This window comes from Anthonomus grandis, chromosome 4 (assembly GCF_022605725.1).
Source record: "Anthonomus grandis grandis chromosome 4, icAntGran1.3, whole genome shotgun sequence".
NCBI lineage: Eukaryota > Metazoa > Arthropoda > Insecta > Coleoptera > Curculionidae > Anthonomus > Anthonomus grandis.
This window is the reverse complement of record NC_065549.1, coordinates 15,461,720-15,485,536: the sequence shown is the minus strand read 5'-3', so window position 1 is coordinate 15,485,536 and position 23,817 is coordinate 15,461,720. Positions and strand designations below refer to the sequence as shown.

The following is a 23,817-nucleotide window of genomic DNA, read 5'->3' as shown; positions in this document are numbered from 1 at the left end:
AATATACACTACATATGGTTATAAATACCTGAAGTAATATGAGAATTTTGCCTTTCAGACTTATACGTGCCTTCATGTCTGTGTTTATATCAACAATAGTCCATGTTGTCCCCCTGTAAGTCTGAAAATATCGTGTGTTTTTTATGTTGTTTCTGCATGATTTATCCCGTAACATAATTTAGAGCGATTTTAGTGTTTTTCTGTCTTCAATGGGGTTGTAAACCACAAGCTTTTATACCAACAAAATGAAAAATATCATCATTTTGCAGCATGATTACTCACCTCACTTCACGCCTTATTGTTTTTCTGCAAGAATTTATGTTGTTTTATAAATAATTGTATAACTGTCTAAAAAATCATATTTTATTGCAGGCCAAACGCAACATTCGAGATCTCTTCGAGGATCTGCGAGACGGGCACAATTTAATCTCCCTCTTGGAAGTACTCACTGGCGAACAACTTGTAAGTTTATTTATTTAAATGTTATGAAAATATGTAAAATTTCTTAATTCATAGCCGAGGGAACGAGGTCAGATGCGTTTCCATATGCTGCACAACATAGACACCGCCCTGCATTTTTTACGTTGCAAGAACGTAAAACTAGTCAACATCAGGTCCGAAGATATTGTGGACGGTAACCCTAAGTTAACCCTAGGGTTAATATGGACTATTATTTTGCACTTCCAGGTAAGTCCTTTAGTTTATTTGAGAACAACAATAAACAAGACCATTTTCAAAAATGTTTTCTTATTAGTGACTATATAAGCCTTTTTTCACCCGGACGTTTATCGATCTAAATTCTTCGCACACTGTTTTTGATTTAACATTCAAATCGTAGCGTGACTGTTTTGCATTTACTTTCATGCCGCGATGTATAAATAAATTTTCATTGTTGCTGCACAGTTATTAGTGCAAAAAATCACCTACTTCGAACAGCTGACCGAGTGGAGAAAATGAGAAAATAACTCGTTAAGAATTAATTTATTACTTTATAGGGTATATCAACTTGATATAAATCACTATAGAGGCAAGAAGAAAAATAGTTAATATAGGTTTTTTAGAAGTCATTTAATTTTGCATTAAAAAGAGTTTCCGGGTGCACCTAAATGAATGTCATGTCACTATGATAATGTCAAAAGCTTCAACTGTGAAAACACATTGAAAAAAGCCAAGCCCAAAATATTTTGTGTTTTTTGAAAAATTCTAGGGGCGCTAAATCATTAGAACGAGTCGGTCATTTCATAGAATGTGGCAATTAGCAAGAACCACAAGAATATCTTCTCTTGCTCCAGAGTTTGGACCCTGCCTCTCACTCCGATAAGGTGAGAATATAATTATATTCACTAATATACAACATAGGGCAGTGTCCTGTTCTTCTTGCAATGTCGGTTTGTTCTGAATGTTGACGACTAACATGGTAATTCTTACTTTGTTGGCGGCTGTGCGGAACAGTCCAGTCGGGGTCATTTTGAACCATTTTCTTAGGTTTTGAAGCCAGGAGATTCGTCTTTGTCTTTATTCTTGCCGTACACTTTTCCTTGTAGAATTAATGTAGATGGAGTTCGCAGGTTTAAGACCAAAAAATCAAAAATTTCCTAATAAACATAACATAAATCACACATAATAGACAATATTTTTTTTGTACTTTATATCACTTCTAGTATATAAATATATATTTTAAAATAAAAGAACGTGGTCAAGAGTAACAGATAAACTGGTTCATCTTATGTTTGTTCAAAGTAATCCACATGTGCCCATCTACATATATCGTTCTGTTGCCACTAGTATATATGCAATCGACAGAAAAGCTTCTTCACAGTAAACAGCCGTGAAAAAGTCGTAAATAAACGACGAAACGTCGGCACCTTTTCAAAAAAGAAAGTTTTTAATTTCTTGGTCCTAAACCTGCGAACTCCATCTACGCTACTTACTAAGAACGCTACTTTAGTCAATATGTAAAATTAATTGGAGGCGGCCATATCCTTGTTCGTTTCTCATAATATGGCCTAAATATCAAATTTACGTTTTTAATTGTGATAATAACTTCGCATTTCTTTCCTATTCTGCGTATGACTTCATTATCTTTGAATTGGTCGACCCAAACTCTCTGCGAATATCACTGTCGTTACGCAGTGATATTCGAGGCATATCTGATATTGTTTAAACATTGGTCTTTAAGTAATATGCCTTCATCACATTCCTCCAAGGCTTGTTTGAAGATATGTCCGTAGCAAACATTAAACAACATGGGGGATAGTACACATGCTTGCCTCACTCCAGGCTCTATTGAAATTACTTCTGTCAACTGGTTGTCTTGTCCTAAGCATTTTGGTTATAGTAAATATTTTTGATTATTCTCAGATCTGTATAATCTATGCCAGTTTCTTTAAGCAGTGATATAAGTTCGTCATGCCTGACTTTATCGAACGCCTTGCTGGTAGTCCACAAAGCATACATATTTATCGCAGCTGACGTCTCTGCAGCACTTGAAAAAGACCTGTATAGAAAAAAGTGCCTCTCGTGTACCCAGAGCATCACGAAACCCAAATTATGTATTATATGTTTACGCATTTTTTATATACTCTATTGTGGATGATTTTTAGGAAGGTCTTAAGTAGGTGCCCTATAATTTTCTACTCATGACACTTTTTGGCATTTGGTTTTTTTTAGTCACAAATGTCGATTTTAACCAGCTCAGCAAAAAACCAGAGGATTTTTTCCAGTATTATGCATACTATTAAATATTTTTGTGAGCCATTTTTTTTCGTTGTCATCCATTAAAAATTTTAAAAATTTTAACTTTAAAAATTCTGAGTGAAAGGGACCTGTTATTTTGCCATCTTTGTTTCCTCCTATCTTGTCAGTTGTAATCAAATGTCCAGTTATATAGTCTGTCTTTCTTGTGTCATTGTGTCGTTTATTCCAAGTGCATTCCAAATGTATTACAGATTTTATCAATTAGGAACAATATTAAATAATAAGTTACTATTAACGATTTACCAATACTTAATCGAATCTGTGTTGCGATATTGTATTGTGGTGTGGAGATGTTCTATAAAGAACGTTTATATCCAACAGAATTGCTTTACAAAGAAACCAATATGCTTAATGTTCGAAGCTTGTTTATTTATAATTCTATAATTTATTTTCCAAATATAAATCAACTGCGCTACATCATTAGCATTAAATACGAAACTAGATCTGTCACAAATGAACAAGTAGAAACTCTATTTTCTTAGAAAATTTTATTTAGAAATATTTGTTACCTTGCGTCCAGATTCTATATTCTCAAATAATTAACAATAAAAAAATAGTAAAAACATACGTATATTCAAATTATTTACTCTTTTACTCTGTGATGTTGTGATAAGCTTGATTTGTCTTTGTTTGATTTTGATAATCCTGTACATATGTCTTTTGTTCCGTCTCTCCTGGTCTCTTGTCTCCATTCTCCTTTTTTTCTCTTTATGAATTGTATTTGGCTTGAATTAAATTGTTCTTCCTTATTTAAATTAGAAATATAGGTAAGTAGTGTATTGCTGTGCAAATATCAGAATATTTGGTGAGGTCTGAAACACAGGGTATGCTGACCGTAAATAAGGACCTCATTAATGTTATTAGCTTAACAATATTGTAAAAAGAAATTTATAAATAGCTTGAAAATTCCTAACTGTTAGAATTCCAATATGTTCCCAACTAGACTCTTTCCTATCAGTAATCTTGCCTTAGAGCCTTGATGGTCTGGTATCATTTTTTTTTTTTGAGTTATCTGCTTCAATTATTTTCAATTCTTTTTTCATGGTTCTGAAGAAGTAGCTATGTCCTAGAATCCATCTTAGTCTCATTTGGTGCATTGCCAGTCGCTCTGAAAGGCGTTTCTGCAATCTCAGTGTAGTCTCAAACGATCTCACCGGAGAGGATTTGGATATCCTCATCTTCTTTTGTTGCTTCTTTGCTCTGTGCAATTTCTTATACTGCGAATACTTATATTTAGAAAACCATGATGGATGTCTCTAGAAGAAGGACCGAACTGTCCTCCGACTAACTTGATGGTTGTCAGTCATGATGCGTTGGTGTCTTTTTTTGGCGTCAAGATTCCTCATCATAGATTTATAGATTTATGATCCGTTTGTGAACTTCCACTAAATGGCAGCAGTATAAAGATTCTGAAGGAGGGAGTGGGATTTTGATTTCCATCCTCTCCATAGCATTTTGCTTAGCTGCTACAGAAGTTATAGTCTTTTTAACCATCTAGGTCAGTTTTTTTTTTATTTTATGACTTTTAGATAACGGGAATGATAAAAAATATATATTAAAGTAAAATCTACCGATCCATTGATAGAAACCGGTACTTCCAAAAAGTTGTTGGTCAAAAGTTATTGAAAGAATCAGTTTGGTATTATCACTCCATAGAAATGAATCTTCTTGTACTCATAGACTTTCATTCTCACTCCTTGGGCGAGTTTTCTTTTTTCAAGTCTATCTTACAAACAAATAAGACATCGGTTGTATCTGTTGCAGCTCAGCGGTCACGCCTGTTGATTAAAAATACATAAAACTTTATTTCAAAGCAAAATCTAACGATTCTTGCCAAACTACTAGTTACAAAAACTTTTCTCTTCTGAGTTACTGGATTCCACTTTCACTTACAAAAACACTTGACTTTTTTTGAAAATTTGTTAAATTAATAGAACAAGTCGGTCATGCCATAGAAACTGGCAATCACCAAGAACCACACTGCCTCTCACACCAATAAGGTGAAAATGTATGTTCAATCATATACAATAGAGTTTGAATTCCAAAACGATACTTCTAAACTAGATGCTTCTATGTCCTGGGATCCATCTTAGTCTTACTTTGTGCATTGCCAGTCGCTCTGAAAGGCATTTCTGTAGTCTTTTGTAGTGTCATAGAATCTCATCTTCTTCTATTACTTCTTTGCTGTGTGCTATTTCTAATATTGCAAATACTTATATTCTGAAAACCTTGACGTATGTCCCTAGAAAAAGAGTAGAACTGTCTTTTCTTGGTGTCCAAGTGATACACTCTAGCTCCGACTGACTTTGTGGTATGATCCGTTAATGTTCTTCTTTTGGCCTTAAAGCTCCTCATTGTTGATTTATGGCAACGTCAGTCTCTTAGCAACGTCATTTTCGTATATATTTATCATCCATCCTTGTACCACCATTGTTTCCCTCTCTATCCAAATGTTGGAAGGTCTGACGGCTCTAGAAAAATATTTGGTGGATATGGTCCTTATATTGCACTAACCATATAATGGATCTCTACCACATAACGAATCTGTTTGTAAACCTCTATCAAATGACCGCAATATAAAGACACTGAAGGACGTGCTAGTCCATCATCTCCACAGCATTCAGCTTAGTTACCATAAAACTTGTAGTCTTGTGTACCATGTGATAAACCTCCAGGTCAGGTTTTGTCTATATCTCTATCACTCTTAGACATTTGACTTGGTGTCCAAGGTATAGCTGAAGTGATAAAAAAGAACTGTTAATAGAAACCGGTACTTCCACAAATTCTTGTTTGTCAGAAGTCGTTGATGAGGAGTCAGTTTGGTATCATCACTCCATAGCACTAAACCTTCTTGCTTTTACAGACTTTCATTCCTTGGGCGAGAAGTATCAAGTCCACGTATTGTACTTCGACTTCTTTAAGCCGTTTGATAACGTCAATTTAAATCATCTATAAACTAAAGTGATTTGCTATTGATGGGCACTTGCTGTCGTGTCTTCCAAAAAATTATTCTTGAATATAATCTATCGATAAGCAGTTTGGTTATGCTACTTATCACTCCACAAAATAACGTCAGTCTTACAGCCAGAGCCTTTGTTTTTCACGCTTTGGCGGAGAGGCGGAACTTGATGTCATATGCACAGAAAGTTATATGACATCAAGCTGATGGACCTTTTTTGCAGAAGCTTGACTGGCAAAACGTACCCTTCTCAAGTCTCTGGCCTCTAAACAGCGGTCACGCTTTTAGTCTCTGTTGTTAAACTCCAATTAACCCATTATTGCCAAATTGCTAGTTAGAAAAACTTCTCTTCTGAGACTCATTCCACTTTTTTCCCACTCCTGGTATGTGAAGTTGCAAGTTCACGTGATGAGCACTGACTTCTTCAAGGCCTTTTATAGTGTCAATCATCTGCTTATATAGAAGCTGAGAAGAGTGGGTATTTGAGGGTCTTTGTTATAGTGCTTTGACTTTTTTTTCTTTGCAAACAACTAATTGATAAGCAATTTGGCTTTAGTACTCGTTGCTCCATATAATTGAATGTTTTTGCATCACCATACTTTCTCTCCCACTCCTTGGATGCAAAGCTCATGCAAGGTACATACACTTCTTCAAGGACTTTGATAAAATATTCGTCAATTTCTTATCTAGAAGCTGACAAGGGTATGAGTTTATGTAGTGACTTGACCGGTAAAAAGTTATTCAAGTCCATGGTTTCCAGTCAAATAAGACACAGGTTGTCTCTGGTGTACTTCAAGGATCACGCTTGCAGTCCCTGAGTCTCAACTTTTACATAAATAATGTGTGATGAAAAATCTACTGATCATTGTTAAACTGCCATTTCTGAAAAAGTTATCGCTTCCGTAGTTTGGTTTTACTACTTTAAGTTTGTTTTGCTACATTTGGGTTAATAAGACTTTTGTACTCCTTGGAAGTGGAATTACAAGTTTCTTAGACAAGGCAAGTCGTAAACCCTAAAATAAAGGAGGTATGGAAGATTTATGCAAAATTGGAAAATTTTTCAGGTTAAAAATTTGAAATAAATTTTTTTTTGAGAATTTTTTTTATTTTTTTATAAATTGATTATTCGCTAAAAAAGCTTCAAAAAAGCCTTATAAAAGATTTTTGAATAATGTACCAGAAAAAAGTTATACTTAATTTTCCCAAAAAAGCCTTCCTCCAACAATCCAAAGGGGTATCCAAACGAAAATGTTCATAATATTGGTTTTTTTTTTTTTCTAGAAAAGTATAGGTTGAAGAAAAAAAATTTCAAAACAAAAGTTGTTTGGAATATCAATGCACGTCAGGTGCAATAGAAAAATATATTTTTAGTCTAATAGTTTTCCATAAAATTGAAAAAATCCTCTTTTTCAAACAGTTTTTCCTCATTTACTCGAAAACTATTGAGAATATGGAAAATTTTCTTTTAGCATTGGAATTCTAATCAAACATAGAACACATCATAAAGCATTACATTTAGTTATAAGTCAATTGAAGAAAAATTGGAAATGCACAAAAAAAACAGCTGTCACTATCAGTTAATTGATTTCGACTTTTTTTATTGATCTTTCATCGGCCACTTATATGTACATATATAGTTGAGTTATAGCGTAGCACTGATGCTACTCGTGATACTGGAGTACCATAAAGTTTGCCTTTTTGTGCTAGTATATTCCATAAAACAAAACTGAAAATAATATTATAGTCAATTGATTATCTGGAAACTGAAGAGAAGTAGCTTGACTGGTGGGTGTTTTTCTTCTTTAGGGCCTTTGATTCTTTGGTCCATCATCAATAATTTATATAAGCTGGGGAAGATAGGCCTTTGCTACAATGATATTTAAATGATTGATTTCCACATACTGTATTTCAAGGGACAAGAGACGACATTAATGAACTTACTCTAATAAACACGATCCTGTACATTTTGCACCAGATGCATACTAATAAATTTCGTCCCACCGCTATTGATTCTAATTTATTATTAATAATGTTTTTGTTTGTAGCTTTAATACATTATTAATTTATTTGGCGACAGGCAATGCCCACGTGTTTATTAATAAATATTTGACAGAAAAAAAGAATGCAAAACTGTAGGAAGAACCGCTTTCTGAAAATGGTCCTGTTTACTTGTCTCTTGTGGTTTTTTTTTTGAATGAGCTTAGTGACGTAGTTGTTTTTTTTTCTTAGAATTTAGTAAATTGATTTCGCTTTGTCACATGATTTTCATACACTCTAACAGTGGTTTTTTCTTAAAATTTTTAATGCACACAACTACTTTGGGTTAGACCCGAAAGGTAAGGACACTGTATCTATTTAGAAGCTTTTTTTTATTACGTTTTAACGCGATTAAGATCTATGAATACAATTGTTACGCTTGCACCATTTTGTACCTATTCTTCGGCGATAGTACCATCTATAGCGGTACCTGGTTAACAGGTTCCTTTTTCTTTTAGCTTTGGCACCGGTATAAATAGATGGCGCAATTGGTATTGTATTTTTTACTGAGGTGAATGTTTTATGGATATTTCAATGTAGAAAGAAGTTTTTTTTTTAAATCAAATTTAGTTGTTTATGATCGAAGAAGATTTATATCGCTTAAGTAACTTTGGATGGAATAAGATTACGTTTTTGTATCTAAAAGAATGAAACAACAAATGGTTAAAGGTTGACTAATACTGTGAGTCTTAATTACAGATTTGCATTAAAAAAAAACGTTGGAATTAGAAAATCATAAGTGGAAGATCAGAAAATATTTCATGTAATTGCAGTTTATAGCCAGGAGTTTTTGCCCAATTAAAACCCATTGTATTACTTATAATCTAAAAATTGATTACTAAACACCTATTAAATAAAGTTAGGTTATGAGAAAGAACTAAATAATATTTAGTTTTCTTCATATATTACTCAGACCCGTCGATTTTTTTTTAATTGTATGCACTTTTGAGAAAATAGGAAAAAAAATTACTAAAAAACGATTTTTCTTTATTACGCGATTACATTGGAAGAAATCGCTTCTTTAAAAAATTTTAAAACACGTTTTTTTATCGGAGAAGTCTTTTGTACTTTATTTTAAAAATAAATTCATCACTAACCTCACGTTATCTAATTTAATTAAATGAAAATGGAGTTAAGCTTCATGTGATACCTCAATTGAATGGTCATCAAATTCTTTTTTTAACAAGTCCAAGAACAAAATAAAGAAATATTTTCTACATTTCTCATTACATTCATCACCGAAGATAAGAAAAAAAAAGACACCAAATGTAAATTTTGTTTATAACAATAAGTATTGGCCTCCTGCATAAATAATATTAAACATTTTTCTTAAAATGACCCCAGACATTATGAAGAATTTGTGATGTAATGGCCCAACATTCATCAATGATCTCGCGTAATTCATTAATTTATTGACTCTGATTGAGTTTTATAAATTTTGCTTTTAAGTGACCCCATAGAAAAAATCAAAGGCGGTTAAGTCAGGTAATTTTACGGGCCATTCTATTGGTCCTCTTTGGCCGATCCGAAAATTTATATCGTATGCTGGTAGATACCAGGATACGTCGGATTTAATTTTTTTCGAACAGCAAGGGTATAATGAAAAGGTGCACCATCTTGTTGAAATCTTAACTCTTCAGCAATGTAAATATCATTATTTCTTAACGTTTCAATCAATGCAGGATAGATCGCGTTTTCTAATAGTTATAAGTACAGTTCTCCATTAAGATTTCCTTGGATACAAAAAGGAGCAATTAAACAATCGCTATAAATTCCAACCCCGCCGTCCCCGGTAGCACCGTGGGAAAAGTGTTCACGATGCAATCGTGTGGTCTCGGGTTCGAATCCCGGCATGGGAATGGTTGTTTGTGTTTGTCTTATAAAAAAAACAAAACACTTGTGGTTCGGAACCCACGTTAAACTGTAGGTCCATAAACAACAAAATTGGGCGGCCGTCGAAATACGACGCGAATCCATTGTATTTGAGGAAGAAGAAGAAATTCCAACACAGACATTTAATTTCTCAGGATGTTAAGTGTGAACCTGATGGAGTAGATGTCGATTTTCGTTAGACTCGACAGTATCGACAACTGTGACGGTTAACAGTTCCGTTTAGAAAAAACGAACACTCATCAGAAAAACAAATGTTAAATCCTAAATTTATACTATTTATTGTTTGTTCGGTCATAATCTCACAAACTTCCAAACGTCTGCCAAAATCATCTTGGATCAGTTGTTGTACAAGATGAATTTTGTAGGGATGAAATTTATGTATCTTTAAAATTCTGTGAATGGTGCAGAATTGTGGTTAACCTGGTGCTCAATGTAGAGTCCATATTCCATAGGTTTGTTTCCAACTATCCATCGATTTGGAGCTATTGGTTTTCGGTTTGCAACTGATCTTGTCTCTTTTAACTTTGCCACCAGCTCAATTACGTATTTTCGGTGAACATGTGTATCTGGATTCATTTGATTAAATATCTGCACTGCAACTTTAGCACATCTACCATTTTCGTAATACATTTCAATCAGAAATACTCTTGCAGTTGAATAAATCATTTTCGAATTAAATGAAATTAAAGTCTAAGGTCATTTAAGTTCAGGAGTTGCTCTCGCAGTCAAGTTGAATTAGCACCTCGATGTTGGTTGCTCTTGGACTCAAGTTGAGGTACTGTCGCTGAGATTTAGTTGCGAGTCGAATCGCCAGTCGTATTCACGATCGAAGTCAGAAGTGGCTAAGGAATTACCTCTATTTCTCATTACTCCTTAAACCTTAATATAAGTCTCTCTCCAGACTCTTGATTGCCAATTGGTGGTCCAAGAGTTACAGTATATAGTCGATCTTAGTTGCTGTTACAGTGAAGTTGCGACATTGTAGCCGAGTGTGTAAGTTGAGTCGCGAGTCGTAGTCGCAATTGAAGTGAGAACTTGCCTGAGTTACCCTTATTTCCGATTATTCCTTAAACCCTAATATAGGTCTCTCTCCAGATTCTTGATGACCAATCACAAGTCCAGGAGTTAGTCGTTGTCTAAGAAAATTTGTGAGTGGAGTCGCGAGTAATATTTGCGGTTACATTGAGAAGTTGCTTACATAGTTTTCCCTATTTATCTATCACGCCTAATATCCAAGACAAGTTTCTCTACCTCTTTCTCTCTCCCTTTACACCCTTAGTGACTAAATTTAGGTCCCCAAAGACTGGTCTCTATCTTTTCACTCGAAGTGACCCAGTAGGTAAAACCAGTAGTAAACCCAGCGAAAACCCACCATTATGAATATAAATGTCTGTAATTATGAATTCGGTCGTTGCGTGTTGATGCAAAAGGGTAAAGTTCTTTATCCATTGTGATTATAGTATAGTACCATTGTTACTAATTAGTAGGAAGTGGATAAAGTTACCTGCTAAGAAGCAATAGTGAGTGTAAATAAGGTTAAATTAATATACGTAAGGATTGCAAAGACAGCCTATAGTTTACACCTGCCATACTGAAAATCTGTTCCATTTTCCTATCTTTGGAGCTAATAAATAGGCTTATTCTGTGTTGTACAAGTTTGCTTTATTTATTATTCTATTTGGTCCACTGTCATTTAAGCCAAGGTCCTTCGATAAAGATAAAAAGTAAATAAATACAGTCCACTAGTACTTTACAGCAATTCTCCCTCAAATAGAGATAATATTTTAAACATTTTTATGAAACCTATGGGTACATTTATTGGAATAAAAAAATACTTACAAGCCCTACAATTACATGAGATCTAAATGCAATAACAAAGTTATCATTAATTCCAGAAAAACTGAAACCTTGCAATTAAAATCTAGCGGAGTTTTCTACGTAAAATTTTTTTCCAAAAAATCATTAAAAAATGCATGGATATTTCGACGTACTTATCATTTCATCATTCAACTTTTCGTATTAGCTTTAATTTTTAATAAAATTGTATATTGCGCTTATAATGGTGCCGTAAACATAAATGTTTTTCCATAATTTATTAGTACTTAATAATTAGTTATTATTAAGTTCCATATATTTTGACTTAAATGGGCTAAAATATAAAATTTTTATTTTTTTTAGTTTTATTTTAGATTTAGCCAGTACATGTATTTAAAGCAAAACTAACATATATGACCTTGACTAATCCAATAGAATATATCGATGTCAAGAATATATTCATTCAACAATTTTCGGAAATCTATAATTTCAGTCTTTAACATTAAAAGGGTTTGTCTATGTGACCATTGTTTCTAACTATTTTCAATACTAAATCCCAGTTTTTTCGCCTTTACTTATGTTTGACTACATACAATATTTATTTCAGTAAAAATTGCATTTAATTTCCCTAAGAAAGTGAAACCTTATCTTGCATAAAATCCCGACCTCGCGATGCGTATCTTTTATTCCTTCCGACTATTGTTGCAAATAAGAAGGTCGCACAGGGCTTATGTTCTGCTTGACAATTTTAATGCTCCTTCACACTTTCTACTTTGCGAGAACTTTCGGTTGTATTATTGATTCTCGTTACCTTAAAAAAAATTTATTCAAGATTTTTAGTCAAGACATCGTAAAATTAGTCATACATAACTGCAAGCATGTTTGGATCAAACACTGACAGAACGTTCATAGAATTACTTTCTTTCATGTTTGTTGAAATGATTTTTATCTATGGGTTTAACAAGTAAATACATAATTTCATGGAAGGGACAGAAATTACATTAAACGTTTTAAAAAAATTGGCTTGAAAACAGATGTTAGATCTGTTCCAGATCACATTCAGTTCCATGTCTTAGAACGTAATAAAGATTAAAGGTATTCAAGAGTTCTGTTGAGAGCTTTGAGACCCAGGTTCTGCTTTTTTTACATGCTGCTTCAAATCGAAAACATTTCTAAATCCAGCATGACAAAAAAAAATATTAAAACAATTTAAGGTTAAATTGAAAGAAGTCGCCCATGAAAACGTTCTTGTTTTTTTATTTTATTTTAATTCAGGGTTAACTTTATAAAAACATCTTTTCTCACTGACTTTAATGACGTAAAACATTGAACTTGATCAGTGATTTAAGGGTTCATAGACGTGAAACTGTAAAAAAATCACATTTGTATTCTTCTCAACTTAGATTTTAACAAATATATTATAGGCTTAAATGCGATAAATGTTGTAAAAGAATTTATGTTACCAAATTTTCAGAAAAGCTTAATCTCCGAAAGTTTGGATTGAATTATTGAAAAATCCCTCGTTTATTCTGATATTGTCTTCAGGGTGTCCTCAAAGGTCAATTTACCTTAGTTCGAAATTGCTCTGATTCCGACCTACAGGACGGTAAAGTTAAAAAATGAAAATCGATTTTTTTTTAAATTTATGAACATTCTTTAACGTATCACTTTAAAAATTTGTATCCAGGTAAATAACCAATTATTGACAGTACAAGGGGGGTATTTCATAAAAATCATGATAAATATTTTTTATATAACATTTTGCAGTAAAATTTTGCTACAACATATAGTTTAATATTTCGTTAAAGCAATTAATACAACGAAACGCTTTAAGAATATAAATATGCGTTGCAAAAAATATTAAAAATAAGTTTTGTCAAAATACCTGTTATTGACATCATCATATCCAAAAATACCAATGATTGACAGCCAGTAGTAGACACTAATAAAAGACCAGTTAAAAGTACTGTGATATTGTATATTTTGGAAATATACTACAAAAGCTTCATTTAAACATACTGAAATACAAACATCTATGCACGTGCATACAATGACATGCATTGGCCTTGATATATTATTTTGTTTTAGTACTTAAGCTTCAAAAACATTCACAAGTGATTTGAATTCATATTTAATTCGCTCACCAGAAGATAATAAATCAGGGGTAGGCAACACATCAATAACACTATTTTTTCTTATATATGACACATCATTTTCAACATTTTTTTGTCTCCACCCAAAGATTTCATTGACATTACCCTATTATCATGTTGATTATGTCATCATTATCAACTAGTTCCTGCACAATACAAACATATCGGTAAAACGGTATGTAATGCCGTCAAGAAACTTCACTAAAATAAAATCTCCTATTTGAATGTCTCCGTTAGAAACTTGGCAAAATGATTTGTTTGGATCTTCAAAGGGGTCTACATCATCCGAACTATTTCCACTCTGTATCCATTCTTCTTCCTCACCAGAACTCTCTTCTTGTGGCTTCTCTTTCTTCTTTAAAAGTTTTTGTTCCCTTTCAAATTTCCTTTTTTCTTTTTCTTCTATTTTCTCGTTTTCTTTTTTGGCGTGATACCTTCGCCATGCGTCAAAGGTCACAACAGATGGAATTTTTTCCTTCATTTTCCTTTTTTTGTTTGAGGTTTTGGGTCGGGCCAAAATAACGCCTTCTTAAAAGGAGTTGGAACATTTGATGCATCAAGGGTTTGAAAGGAGGTGCTCGGCTGGTCATGAGTGTTATTATAAGATGTGCTCGGCTGATCATCAGTTATTTTTGTTGGAGTGCAAAGATCTTCGGCAACAGAAGCAGAAGCAAGATTAGTTGGAGAATGGCTAAATCGATTATCTGCGACTGAGTCCATGGCATGAACCATCTGAACATGTTTCTAGTGTCCAATTTTTCCAAATTTCGAATAAATGCTTATCTTCCACTGGACCATCCCAAGAATGTTGGTTTAAGGAGTTCCTGAATGTAGTTAGCTTTTCTTGGTCAATCCTGCTCTCAAAATTTTTCAAGGCAAGCAGGGACTTATCTTTTGTAGCGTTTGAAGCCATAGCAGGGATGTCACTTGAATCGTAATTTTTGGCAGAAATTTTACTAAAATGTACATTTTCAACATTAAAGGGGCATAAACCTGAAGATTTAAAACCATTTTGAATGGTTTCTGGTTTAATGTGTTCCAGGGCCTTTTTAAAAACACCTCCAAAGTGCATCTTCTGAAGCCTATTGCCAAAGTTCTCCATCCTCTAATTCTGAACCTCATTTCTATAGGCTAATTTAAGGGGCCTAAATATTGCAATGTCCATAGGCTGAAGGATGTGTGTAGAATTGGGATATAAAGCTATCAACTCAATGTCATTATCACTGCAGAATGTTGACAAATGGCGAGTTAAGTGGGACACATGCCCATCTACAAAAAGAGAACATGTTTTTGAATCCCCTCTTTTATGAGCCATGGATTAAATATATTGGTGATATATTCATAAAAAGTACTTGAACACATCCACCCATTTTCGGATGTACCCAATGCCCAATCTTTAGGCACACTTGAAGCTATGGCAGATGGAATTCGCTCATAGGCCAAAACTATCATCGGCGGTGCAATATTACCAGCTGCATTAGCTGTTACCAGTACAGTTAAGTTTTCTTTATCATCTCCTGCTGTACGATAAATGTTTTTGTCTCCTTTTTTTGCTCCACACTTTTCCTTCTTTGGGTGAGAGGTAAAACGCGCTTTCGTCAGCATTGAATACCCTTTTGGGGTCATCAGTTACTTGATAGAGATCATGGGACGTTAGATACTCCTTTATTTCCTGAAACCATCTACAAATTTGTCCTGAAGTTACACTTTCTCTGAATGTTGTCAAATTCTGTGATATTCTTTGTGAAATTTCCGGATGTCTCCTTAAAAATAGCAGAAACCATTTGTCGCTAGGACGATTATTGTTAGTAAACGATTTTGCCCGTTCTGAATGACTCATGATTTTTTGAACTGAATCTAAAAGCTTCATTTTTAAAACGGGAAAATGTCTTTCAGATACTTCAATAATCCATGCTTGCTAAGTATTGTTGAGGGCCCCATGGTATACAAACAACTTCAGACTTTCCTTGCATCTTATGAAGTAGGGTTGTCCGTGGAACATGGTGGTTTCGAGCAGCAACTGGTACACCATTTCTTACTTCCGCCAGTGCAGCTGTCATTTGGTCAGAGGTATAATTTCTTCTAGGCGACATTTCTGAATTTTCTTTGTTTGAAAAAAATGAAATATTGGCAACATTGTCTTGATACGTATTTCACACTCAAAATGTGATTGCTCAAAAGTATTAAAAACCAATAGTTGACAGTTGTGTCAATAACTGGTGGAAGGAATAGTCCTTAAAACCAGTTATTGACACCTCCATTTTCTTGTAAACAAATAAATATGGGGAGATTTTTTAGTTCATTTTATCTACTTTTAACTTTTTAAACAAACATAAACCACAGGAAATAACAATACATACTAATGCTAAATTTTTAGAATGGGTTACAAAAATTTACTTACCTTATTTTTTACACTAAGGAGCACAAAAAACACCAAAAATTTGGAACACGGGTTTACAACGTGAACTGACCTGGCAAAATGACTGATCAGAAAATTCTGGAAATATGTTCACATTTAATATGAAATTCAAATGCGTTTTCTTATTTTAGGGAAAATTTTAGAATGGTGTCAATGATTGGTGAAATGTCAATAACTGGTTATTTACCTCAATTTATTGGTTTTTTGGGATGCAAAATCCGAATATGCACACTCTTTCACTATGGCCATCAGAGGGCGCTGCACATTGCTCTTCTAATGGTTCAAAATGTCCATAGCTTTTTTCTCAGGGTAGTTTTTTACTTTTTTATTAAAAATTAATAATTTCCTCATTGATTTTAAACAAAAAACGCCGTTTTTCTAAAAATTCGCTAAAGTTAGTTCCCGTTTTCGCTATAATTCGGTTTTTAGATGTTCGATGTCGCAGTGGATTTTATAAAAAATGTTCAAAATGTTCTCCATTTTTACGAATACAAAGATTTACACACCTAAGAAAATTCACTGTCTGTATAACTTTTGCATTAGCTCATACTCATTTTTATGTCCCCATCTTAGTCTGAATTGGACGTTTTTCAAAAAATTTAAATCCCTACTTCATTTTAATATTTTCTATATTTTTTGATGAACAAAAAAAACAAAAAAAATCAAAAGAGCAAGCTCTTAACTGCCTGAAAATATAGAAAACTACTCATTTTAATTTCCTATATGTTTATTTATTTTTGAACTAAATTTTCCAAAATTAAATTTTTTATTAATTTTCAGAGTTTGATATTTTTAAAAAATATAAAGTTTTTTTCCGATAATTAAGTAAAAAAAAATTACATTAAAAAAATCAAGACTTGTGCCTGGAAAAACAAAAATTTCAAAATTTCGAATTTATTATAAACCTGGAAAAATTGGATTTCTTAAAACAATTTGAACCGACAGTTGATATGATGAATATTTTTTAAAGGCAATTTTTCAAAAAAATTGAGATTTATCAAAATGAAATTTTCCAAAAAACCAAATAAACATTTTTTTTTTAAGCAAATGAGATTCGTCCTAATTGCCTGGCAAAAGCGAAAATTTGAACTAAAATTTTAACTAGGTACTTGGAAAAACAGAAAAGTATATACATTCCAACATCTTGGATAAAACGATTATTTTAGACAAAAATTTTTAAAAATTTCGTTTTTTTAATAACTTTAGAAAATCTGATGTTTAAAAACAAATTGACAGTTAATTCTAACAATTTAAGTAAAAAAATCAAGACTCTAACTGCCAAAACAATAGAAAATTCACTTATTTGAAGTGCCTGGAAAAGTAAAATTTATTATCAATTTTTTTTTTTTTAAACCGACAAGTCATACAAATATTTTAATTTTTTTTTTTTTTGAAAACGCGTGAGACTTGTCCTACCTAATTGTAAGCAGAAATGAACATTTGAACTGCCTGAAATTTTATTTTCTAATAAAAATTAAAAATTCAAAAGTTTTAAATCCCCAGTTATTTCGATATTTTCTATTTTTTTTGAGTAAAAGAAAAAAAATATATATTAATTTCAATTTTCTGGATTTATTTTTTAACGAAATTTTTCAGAATTTAATTTTTTCATTACTTTTAAAGAATTGGATGTTTCTCAAAAGTTAATTCTGATAATTTAAGTAACAAAAAAAAGTTACATTAATAAAATCAGGACTTAAATAAGAAAATGGGAAAATTACCTATTTGTATTGCCTCGAATAATCACTTATGTTGGAATAAAAATTTCGTATTTATTATAATGTTTTAAAAATTGGATTTTTTTGAACATATTTAAATGACAATTTATGTTGATAAATTAAATTTTTATTTAAAAAGTCTTGTCTTAATTGCCGGGAAAAATTGAATATTTGAAGGAACTGCCTACATTTTTTTTTAAATTTCTTTGAATAACTGGAAGAATTAGATTTCTTCAAAGTTTTAAATCGACAGTTCTTTCTGATATGTAAACTTCTTTAAAAAAAAAAAGGACATTTCTGTAAAAGCAAGACTTTAACTGAAATGTTAACTTCTTGGATAAATCTTTTTTCTTAGAACAACATTTTCAAAAAAAAAAAAATAATAATAATAATAATAATAATAATGTATTATGCTACAAGAAAACAATTTTAAGCAAGATTTAACTGACAGTTTTCTAAAATTTGTTTTTTTTATAATAATTAAAAAATATTACAAAAAAGCAAGATTTTAACTGTCTAGAAGATTTACTTATTTGAACTGCCTGGAAAAATCAATATATTTTCAAATTTTTTTAAATCAAAATTTGGCTCTTTTTAGTAATTCTACAAAAATCGAATTTTCCAAAAAACCGACCCTTCACATAAATATTTCCCATTTTTTCTATAAAACAAGTGAGACTTGTCCCACTTGCCTGTCAAAAAAGTAAATTTGAACCTCTGGAATTTTCCTTCTACTAAAAATCCGAAAATTATATATTTTTTTAAACTTTAAAAAAGTAATAAAATGTATGCTGTTATTTCCATTGTACATTAAAAAATTTGGTGCTAAAATTGTGGTTTTTGCATTGTCTAAACTTTACAGGAAAAACACAACTTCTAGATGCCTTAAACAAAAGTAGAAATTATATAGTTATCAAGACAAATAAATTTAAAAGTATTTTTCGAATGTGTACCAGAAAAACACCATTTCCAGATGATCTAGACAAGAGACGAGAAATTAAATCGTGAAGTTCACAAAAGCCAAAACAATACTCAATTTCATATCTCCATCTCAGTCTAAAGTATTTTAAAAATTGACTTAAAATATGTTTTTCCTATGTAATTGTGTAAAATATACAAGAAACCCACAATTTTCACACCGTAGGGGACCGTAGGAGAATGTGTAAAGTATTAAGTGAGGAATAACCACCACTACAACTATTCTATTAGCCTTTATAGAATAGGTCTATAAAGCTTTGGAGATTGTCAATGTAACGGAGAGGAAGATAGTACACAATGGTTTTGCTTTTAACTAGAAAAGTTGACCTTAAAGCATACCTGATCATTTTCTTCATACTGCCCAATATAATTTTAAATCTTGTATTTTATCATGCACTCCTTTTGTGATATTCAGGAAGTTTAATAAAGTTCATAATTCTTCACATACAAATGTCAAGAAGAATTCCAAGTTATATTACTTGTTATATCGAATAATAATAAAATCTATAAGAAGTTTAGAGATTTAGACGCGATGATGAACTCTTTGAATCGGATATCTACTGAAGACCATTGCAACGTCATGAAAATTCACTACGTTGTTTAGTTCTTCCATCTGTCCATGTTAAATGTGAGATTACACATACAGGGGGTTTCAGAACTATATATAGGATCAAACTTCTGGGGGTTGTTCAGTGCAACAGAAGAATCCATTTGAGTATCCAACCCAACCCAACCCATGCCCGGAAATGCGTCACTACGCCACTACGGCCCTAAGACGCGTTAAAATTTATAAAAAACATTACTTACCTAAATAGGATCTGTTGCATTTATTTTTACCTGTTGTACATGATACCATAACAACAATTGTTTAAAATCAACGCTTATCAATGTCAATACTCAATGTCATGTTTAAAAATTTTATAGCTTACAATTTTTAATCATTTATTGCTAATGGAAAACTTTACCAATCAAGAATTGGCGGATATGCATTTGGCATACGGAGCAACAAACTGCAATGCACGAGCAGCATCGCGGTTGTATCATGAACGTTATCCCGAACGACAGCATCCTGGATACAAAAAGTTTATTGCGGTTCATCGGCGACTCGCTAAGACAGGCATGTTTAAGACCAAGATGCATGATACTGGTGTTGCTCAAACCGTAAGAACGGTCGAATTTGAAGAAGAGGTCCTTCAGCGAGTTGCCGATGAACCATCAAATAGCACACGTGACGTAACTAAGAATATGAATACGAGTAACGCTTCTGTCTGGCGAGTACTACACGAGCAACAACTCCATCCTTACAACTTCCAGAAAGTTCAAGGTATGACTGCAGCCGATTATCATCCTAGAGTTCAATTTTGTCGATGGCTTCTGGATCACATCATTGCACAACCAAATTTTTTACGATATATTTTGTGGACCGATGAAGCCTCTTTCACAAGAGACGGTATTTTTAATAGTAGGATTAGCCATGTTTGGGACGAAGAAAATCCTTATGCAATTTTTCCAAAAAAACATCAGAATCATTGGTCTGTCAACGTATGGGCAGGCATTGTTGATAATTATTTAATTGGGCCATACTTTCTACCGGAACGGTTAACAGGACCTATTTATCTGCGTTTCTTGGAGGAAGTTCTCCCAGAACTCCTTGAAAATGTTCTTTGTATTTGGCTCAGCGGATTGGGCACCGTTGGATTGCCAGAGGTGGAGCAGTTTCTTGGCCTCATAGGTCACCCGATTTAACGTCGCTCGATTTTTTCTTGTGGGGACATGTAAAGTCTTTAGTCTACCAAACTTCAGTAGAATCAGAGCTAGACTTAATTGGACGAATAACAGCAGCATTTGAAATCAAAACGAGGATCAAATTTTTAGTGTAGTCCGCCTAGTATTGAGGTTGGAGGAAGACATTTTGAACAATTGTTGTGATGGTATCATATAAAAAAGGTAAAAATAAATGCATCAGATCCTATTTAGGTAATTAAATTTTTTCTAAATTTAAACGCGTCTTAGGGCCGTAGTGGCGTAGTGACACATTTCCGGACATGAGTTCCTATACTCAAATGGATTCTACTGTTGCACTGAACAACCCCTAGAAGTTTGATCCCATAGTTATGAAACACCCTGTATAGATTCAGGTTATCTCCATAGGGTAAAGTAATTGGATGGTTTTGTTTCCAACTAGTGGTGTTAGACTTGAAATGCAACTGGGACAGTATAATAGAGTTAAAATATTTATGTGCTTAAGAGAATTCCTATAGCTTAGGATCTGAAAGATAAAAACGTTAAAGAAAGCAGAAAGTTACTTTAAACATGCTTATAGTTCTATTATAGGTTTCGCACTTTTATCATGGATAGAGTTTGATTGATCGAAGCTTTAATGAAGTCGAGAGCTGAAGAAGTCATAAGAATAATTCAAGGTTTATCTAAAAACTATTCAAAAAAAGATACAAGGACTTACAAAAGGTTTTAGAGGAAGCTCTGAAGAATTAATGGATCATCTGCAATTTACAGTTACAAAACTTGATACAATTAAGTGTTCTAAGAAGATACAAGGGAATATGCTTTTTAGAGTTGACGAGTATATACAGTTTCTGATGTTGTAAGTTTCAAAATATGTTGCTATTTGGATTATGTAAAAAAGAATGTCTACCAATAATTTTGAGCGTAGGCACCCTAATGCACACGTGAATCCACCTACAGAAAAAAATCCAATGTAAAACCCGACCATATGGTTTATTAAAAAACTTAAAGGTTATTGCGTAACAGATAACAATATAGTTATTATGTTATTATGAAGTTATTTATTTTCAATTTTCGCCGCTTACTAATTATATGACAATTGGTGCCAGGTTGGTATTTTCATAATTTAATAGCGTATCTTGCTAAAAATAGCTTCCACCTAATATTATTATGAGAGAAACGAAACCAGAAAGGCACGACTGATCCCAAGCTAACCTTTCCTCATCTTAAATGTTAGCAACAATACCAAAAACGGTAAATACTATCTCTTCTTTAACGGAATAACATTGAAAATGAAAGCTTTTAACAGTCATTATTCGCAAGATACCGAATTGCCTTCGAGCTTAAACTTTACGGAAAGTCGGTCAGATTTAAAATTTGACAAAAAGCTTGTTATGTTTTTTTTTTGTGAATTCCTTTGACTCGAAATATCACTCCTGAAGAATTATTATTCAAGTATTGAATCATGAATAATTTACTGCGTTTTATATTGTTTTATTATATAATACACTTTTATAGTAGCGAACGATTTATATACTTAATGCACCCAACCGGGAAGTTGTAACTTTAAAAACGGAAGTTTAGTTCCGTGGCCAGCTGCGTGCCGACGATAAAAAATGCTTTTGGGTCAGTTAAGTGTGGTAATAAACAACATTGCTTATGTAATTTACCTTCTGTGTAAGTGAAGAAAGTTATTAATGGGAACATGGACGTCAGTTAGGAACCTGGCATAGGGAATTTACTATAAATAAATGAAATGAGACAAAAGTGAAGTTGGTAAAATAGGTATGATGTAAATTTGTGAAAAATAAAAATATTTTAGAGTTAATTAACCATGCTAAATTTTCCTAATGCCGTTCTCCTTATACATCATGAAACACCCTGTAGATTACTACACTTATCACTGTGAAACTAGTAAACAAAATGGAAAATGTAAAGCCGGCAACCTTTTACACTAGCCTATAAAAATGTTAGAGTATGTTTGACAAAGTCAACTCTACTCTTAAATTAATATAACTGAAATATAGTAGAATGCTCGTATATATATTTGAATGGCACCTCACCTCTTTCTCGACGTAAATTTTTTAACACCTAAAAAAAATCGATTGGGCTTAGATTTGTTCACAAAACACGCCAAAGAGGATGTCTTGGAGGCTTCAGACATGGAGAAATGTCTATCAAATTGGAAATTCTTAAACAAATCTTTGCACAAAAACACGGAAAACACCTTTGTTTTTGTCTGAGTTACTTATCAAGCAGGAGCCAGTAGTTAGAATATGATTAAACTAATATATCCCTAAAGTACCTGTACTTGCTAGCCGTGTGATATAGAGAAATGAAAAGAAAAATTGAAATCTTAAAAAAATATTAGCACATCCGTTTGTCAGCATCTGTGATAGAGAAATTAAAAAATAAAATCTTTAAAAAATCTAAAAACACCTTGGCATCGAAGTTACTCAATCAAATAATTCGAGTAAATTAAATATCACCAAAATAATTTACCCACCAAAGCACATGTCCTTACGAGCATATGACATGGAGAAATTAAAAGAAAATAAAAATCTTTAAAAAAGTTAACAAATACCAGCATATTGACAGAAATATTGAATTAAAAAAAAACTTTGAAAAAATCTAAAAGCACCTTTGGCATCGGAGTTACTCAATCAAGTTAAGTCAGCAGATACAATATTACATAATAATAAAAGTAGTGTATTCACCAAAGCACATCTCCTTGAGAGCCAGAGATGTGCTTTGGTGGATATAGCTAGGCTATTGAGAATGGCTGCCAATTTCACATTTTGTCTGCGGTAGTAGGTTGCTAATTTCTCACTTTGGCTGCGGTTAATTGGCTGCTAGTTGCAAATCAGTACTACACCTCCTGTTTTATTCTTTGCTATAAAGTGGTACCTCACTTCAATTCTTGAATATTTCTATAGCGGGCTAAGGACCTGGTTAATAATCTCCTAAATTTATAGAAATTTCTTCTCTAAGTTCCATTGGTTCAAAAAGCATAAACCAGATATTCTAGATGAGCAAGATTGGCGTGTAACTGTTCTCGTTATATTTATATCTTATCTCTAGGTACACACCAGTGCGTTAAAGTTAAGATCTTCAGAGGACATTCCTAGGATTTCGTGGATTCTCCTCTCATATTAGGATTGTGCCTTGCTGTTTCTCCTTGCTGGGAAGTAGATGCTTTATTCTAAATTGCAACAGAACTTTGGTGGCTTGACTTAGTAAGAATAATAATAGTAAGAAAAACAGAACCTAAACTCAACTAGATCAAAAAGTGTAAGCCAAATTTACTAGATGAGCAACATTGGCCTCAAACTATTCTCGTTTTAT

General features: G+C 32.7%; 1 protein-coding gene across 32 annotated transcripts in view; it reads left to right on the top strand.

The window, feature by feature from the left end:
* The window catches only part of LOC126734862 (dystonin), a 426,801-nt gene that overhangs the window by 219,646 nt on the left and 183,338 nt on the right, over positions 1 to 23,817 (top strand). For 24 of the 32 annotated variants that reach the window (XR_007660193.1, XM_050438650.1, XM_050438640.1 and 21 more), the window contains exons 4-6: positions 59 to 115; positions 373 to 462; positions 517 to 687. Coding sequence is in view for 31 of the 32 variants with exons in the window: in XM_050438650.1 (XP_050294607.1) it covers positions 59 to 115; positions 373 to 462; positions 517 to 687 (318 nt within the window). In the remaining variant the exon portion in view is untranslated. The remainder of the gene's footprint in view (positions 1 to 58; positions 116 to 372; positions 463 to 516; positions 688 to 23,817) is intronic. The other 8 variants (XM_050438655.1, XM_050438651.1, XM_050438646.1 and 5 more) reach the window with 1 other exon arrangement.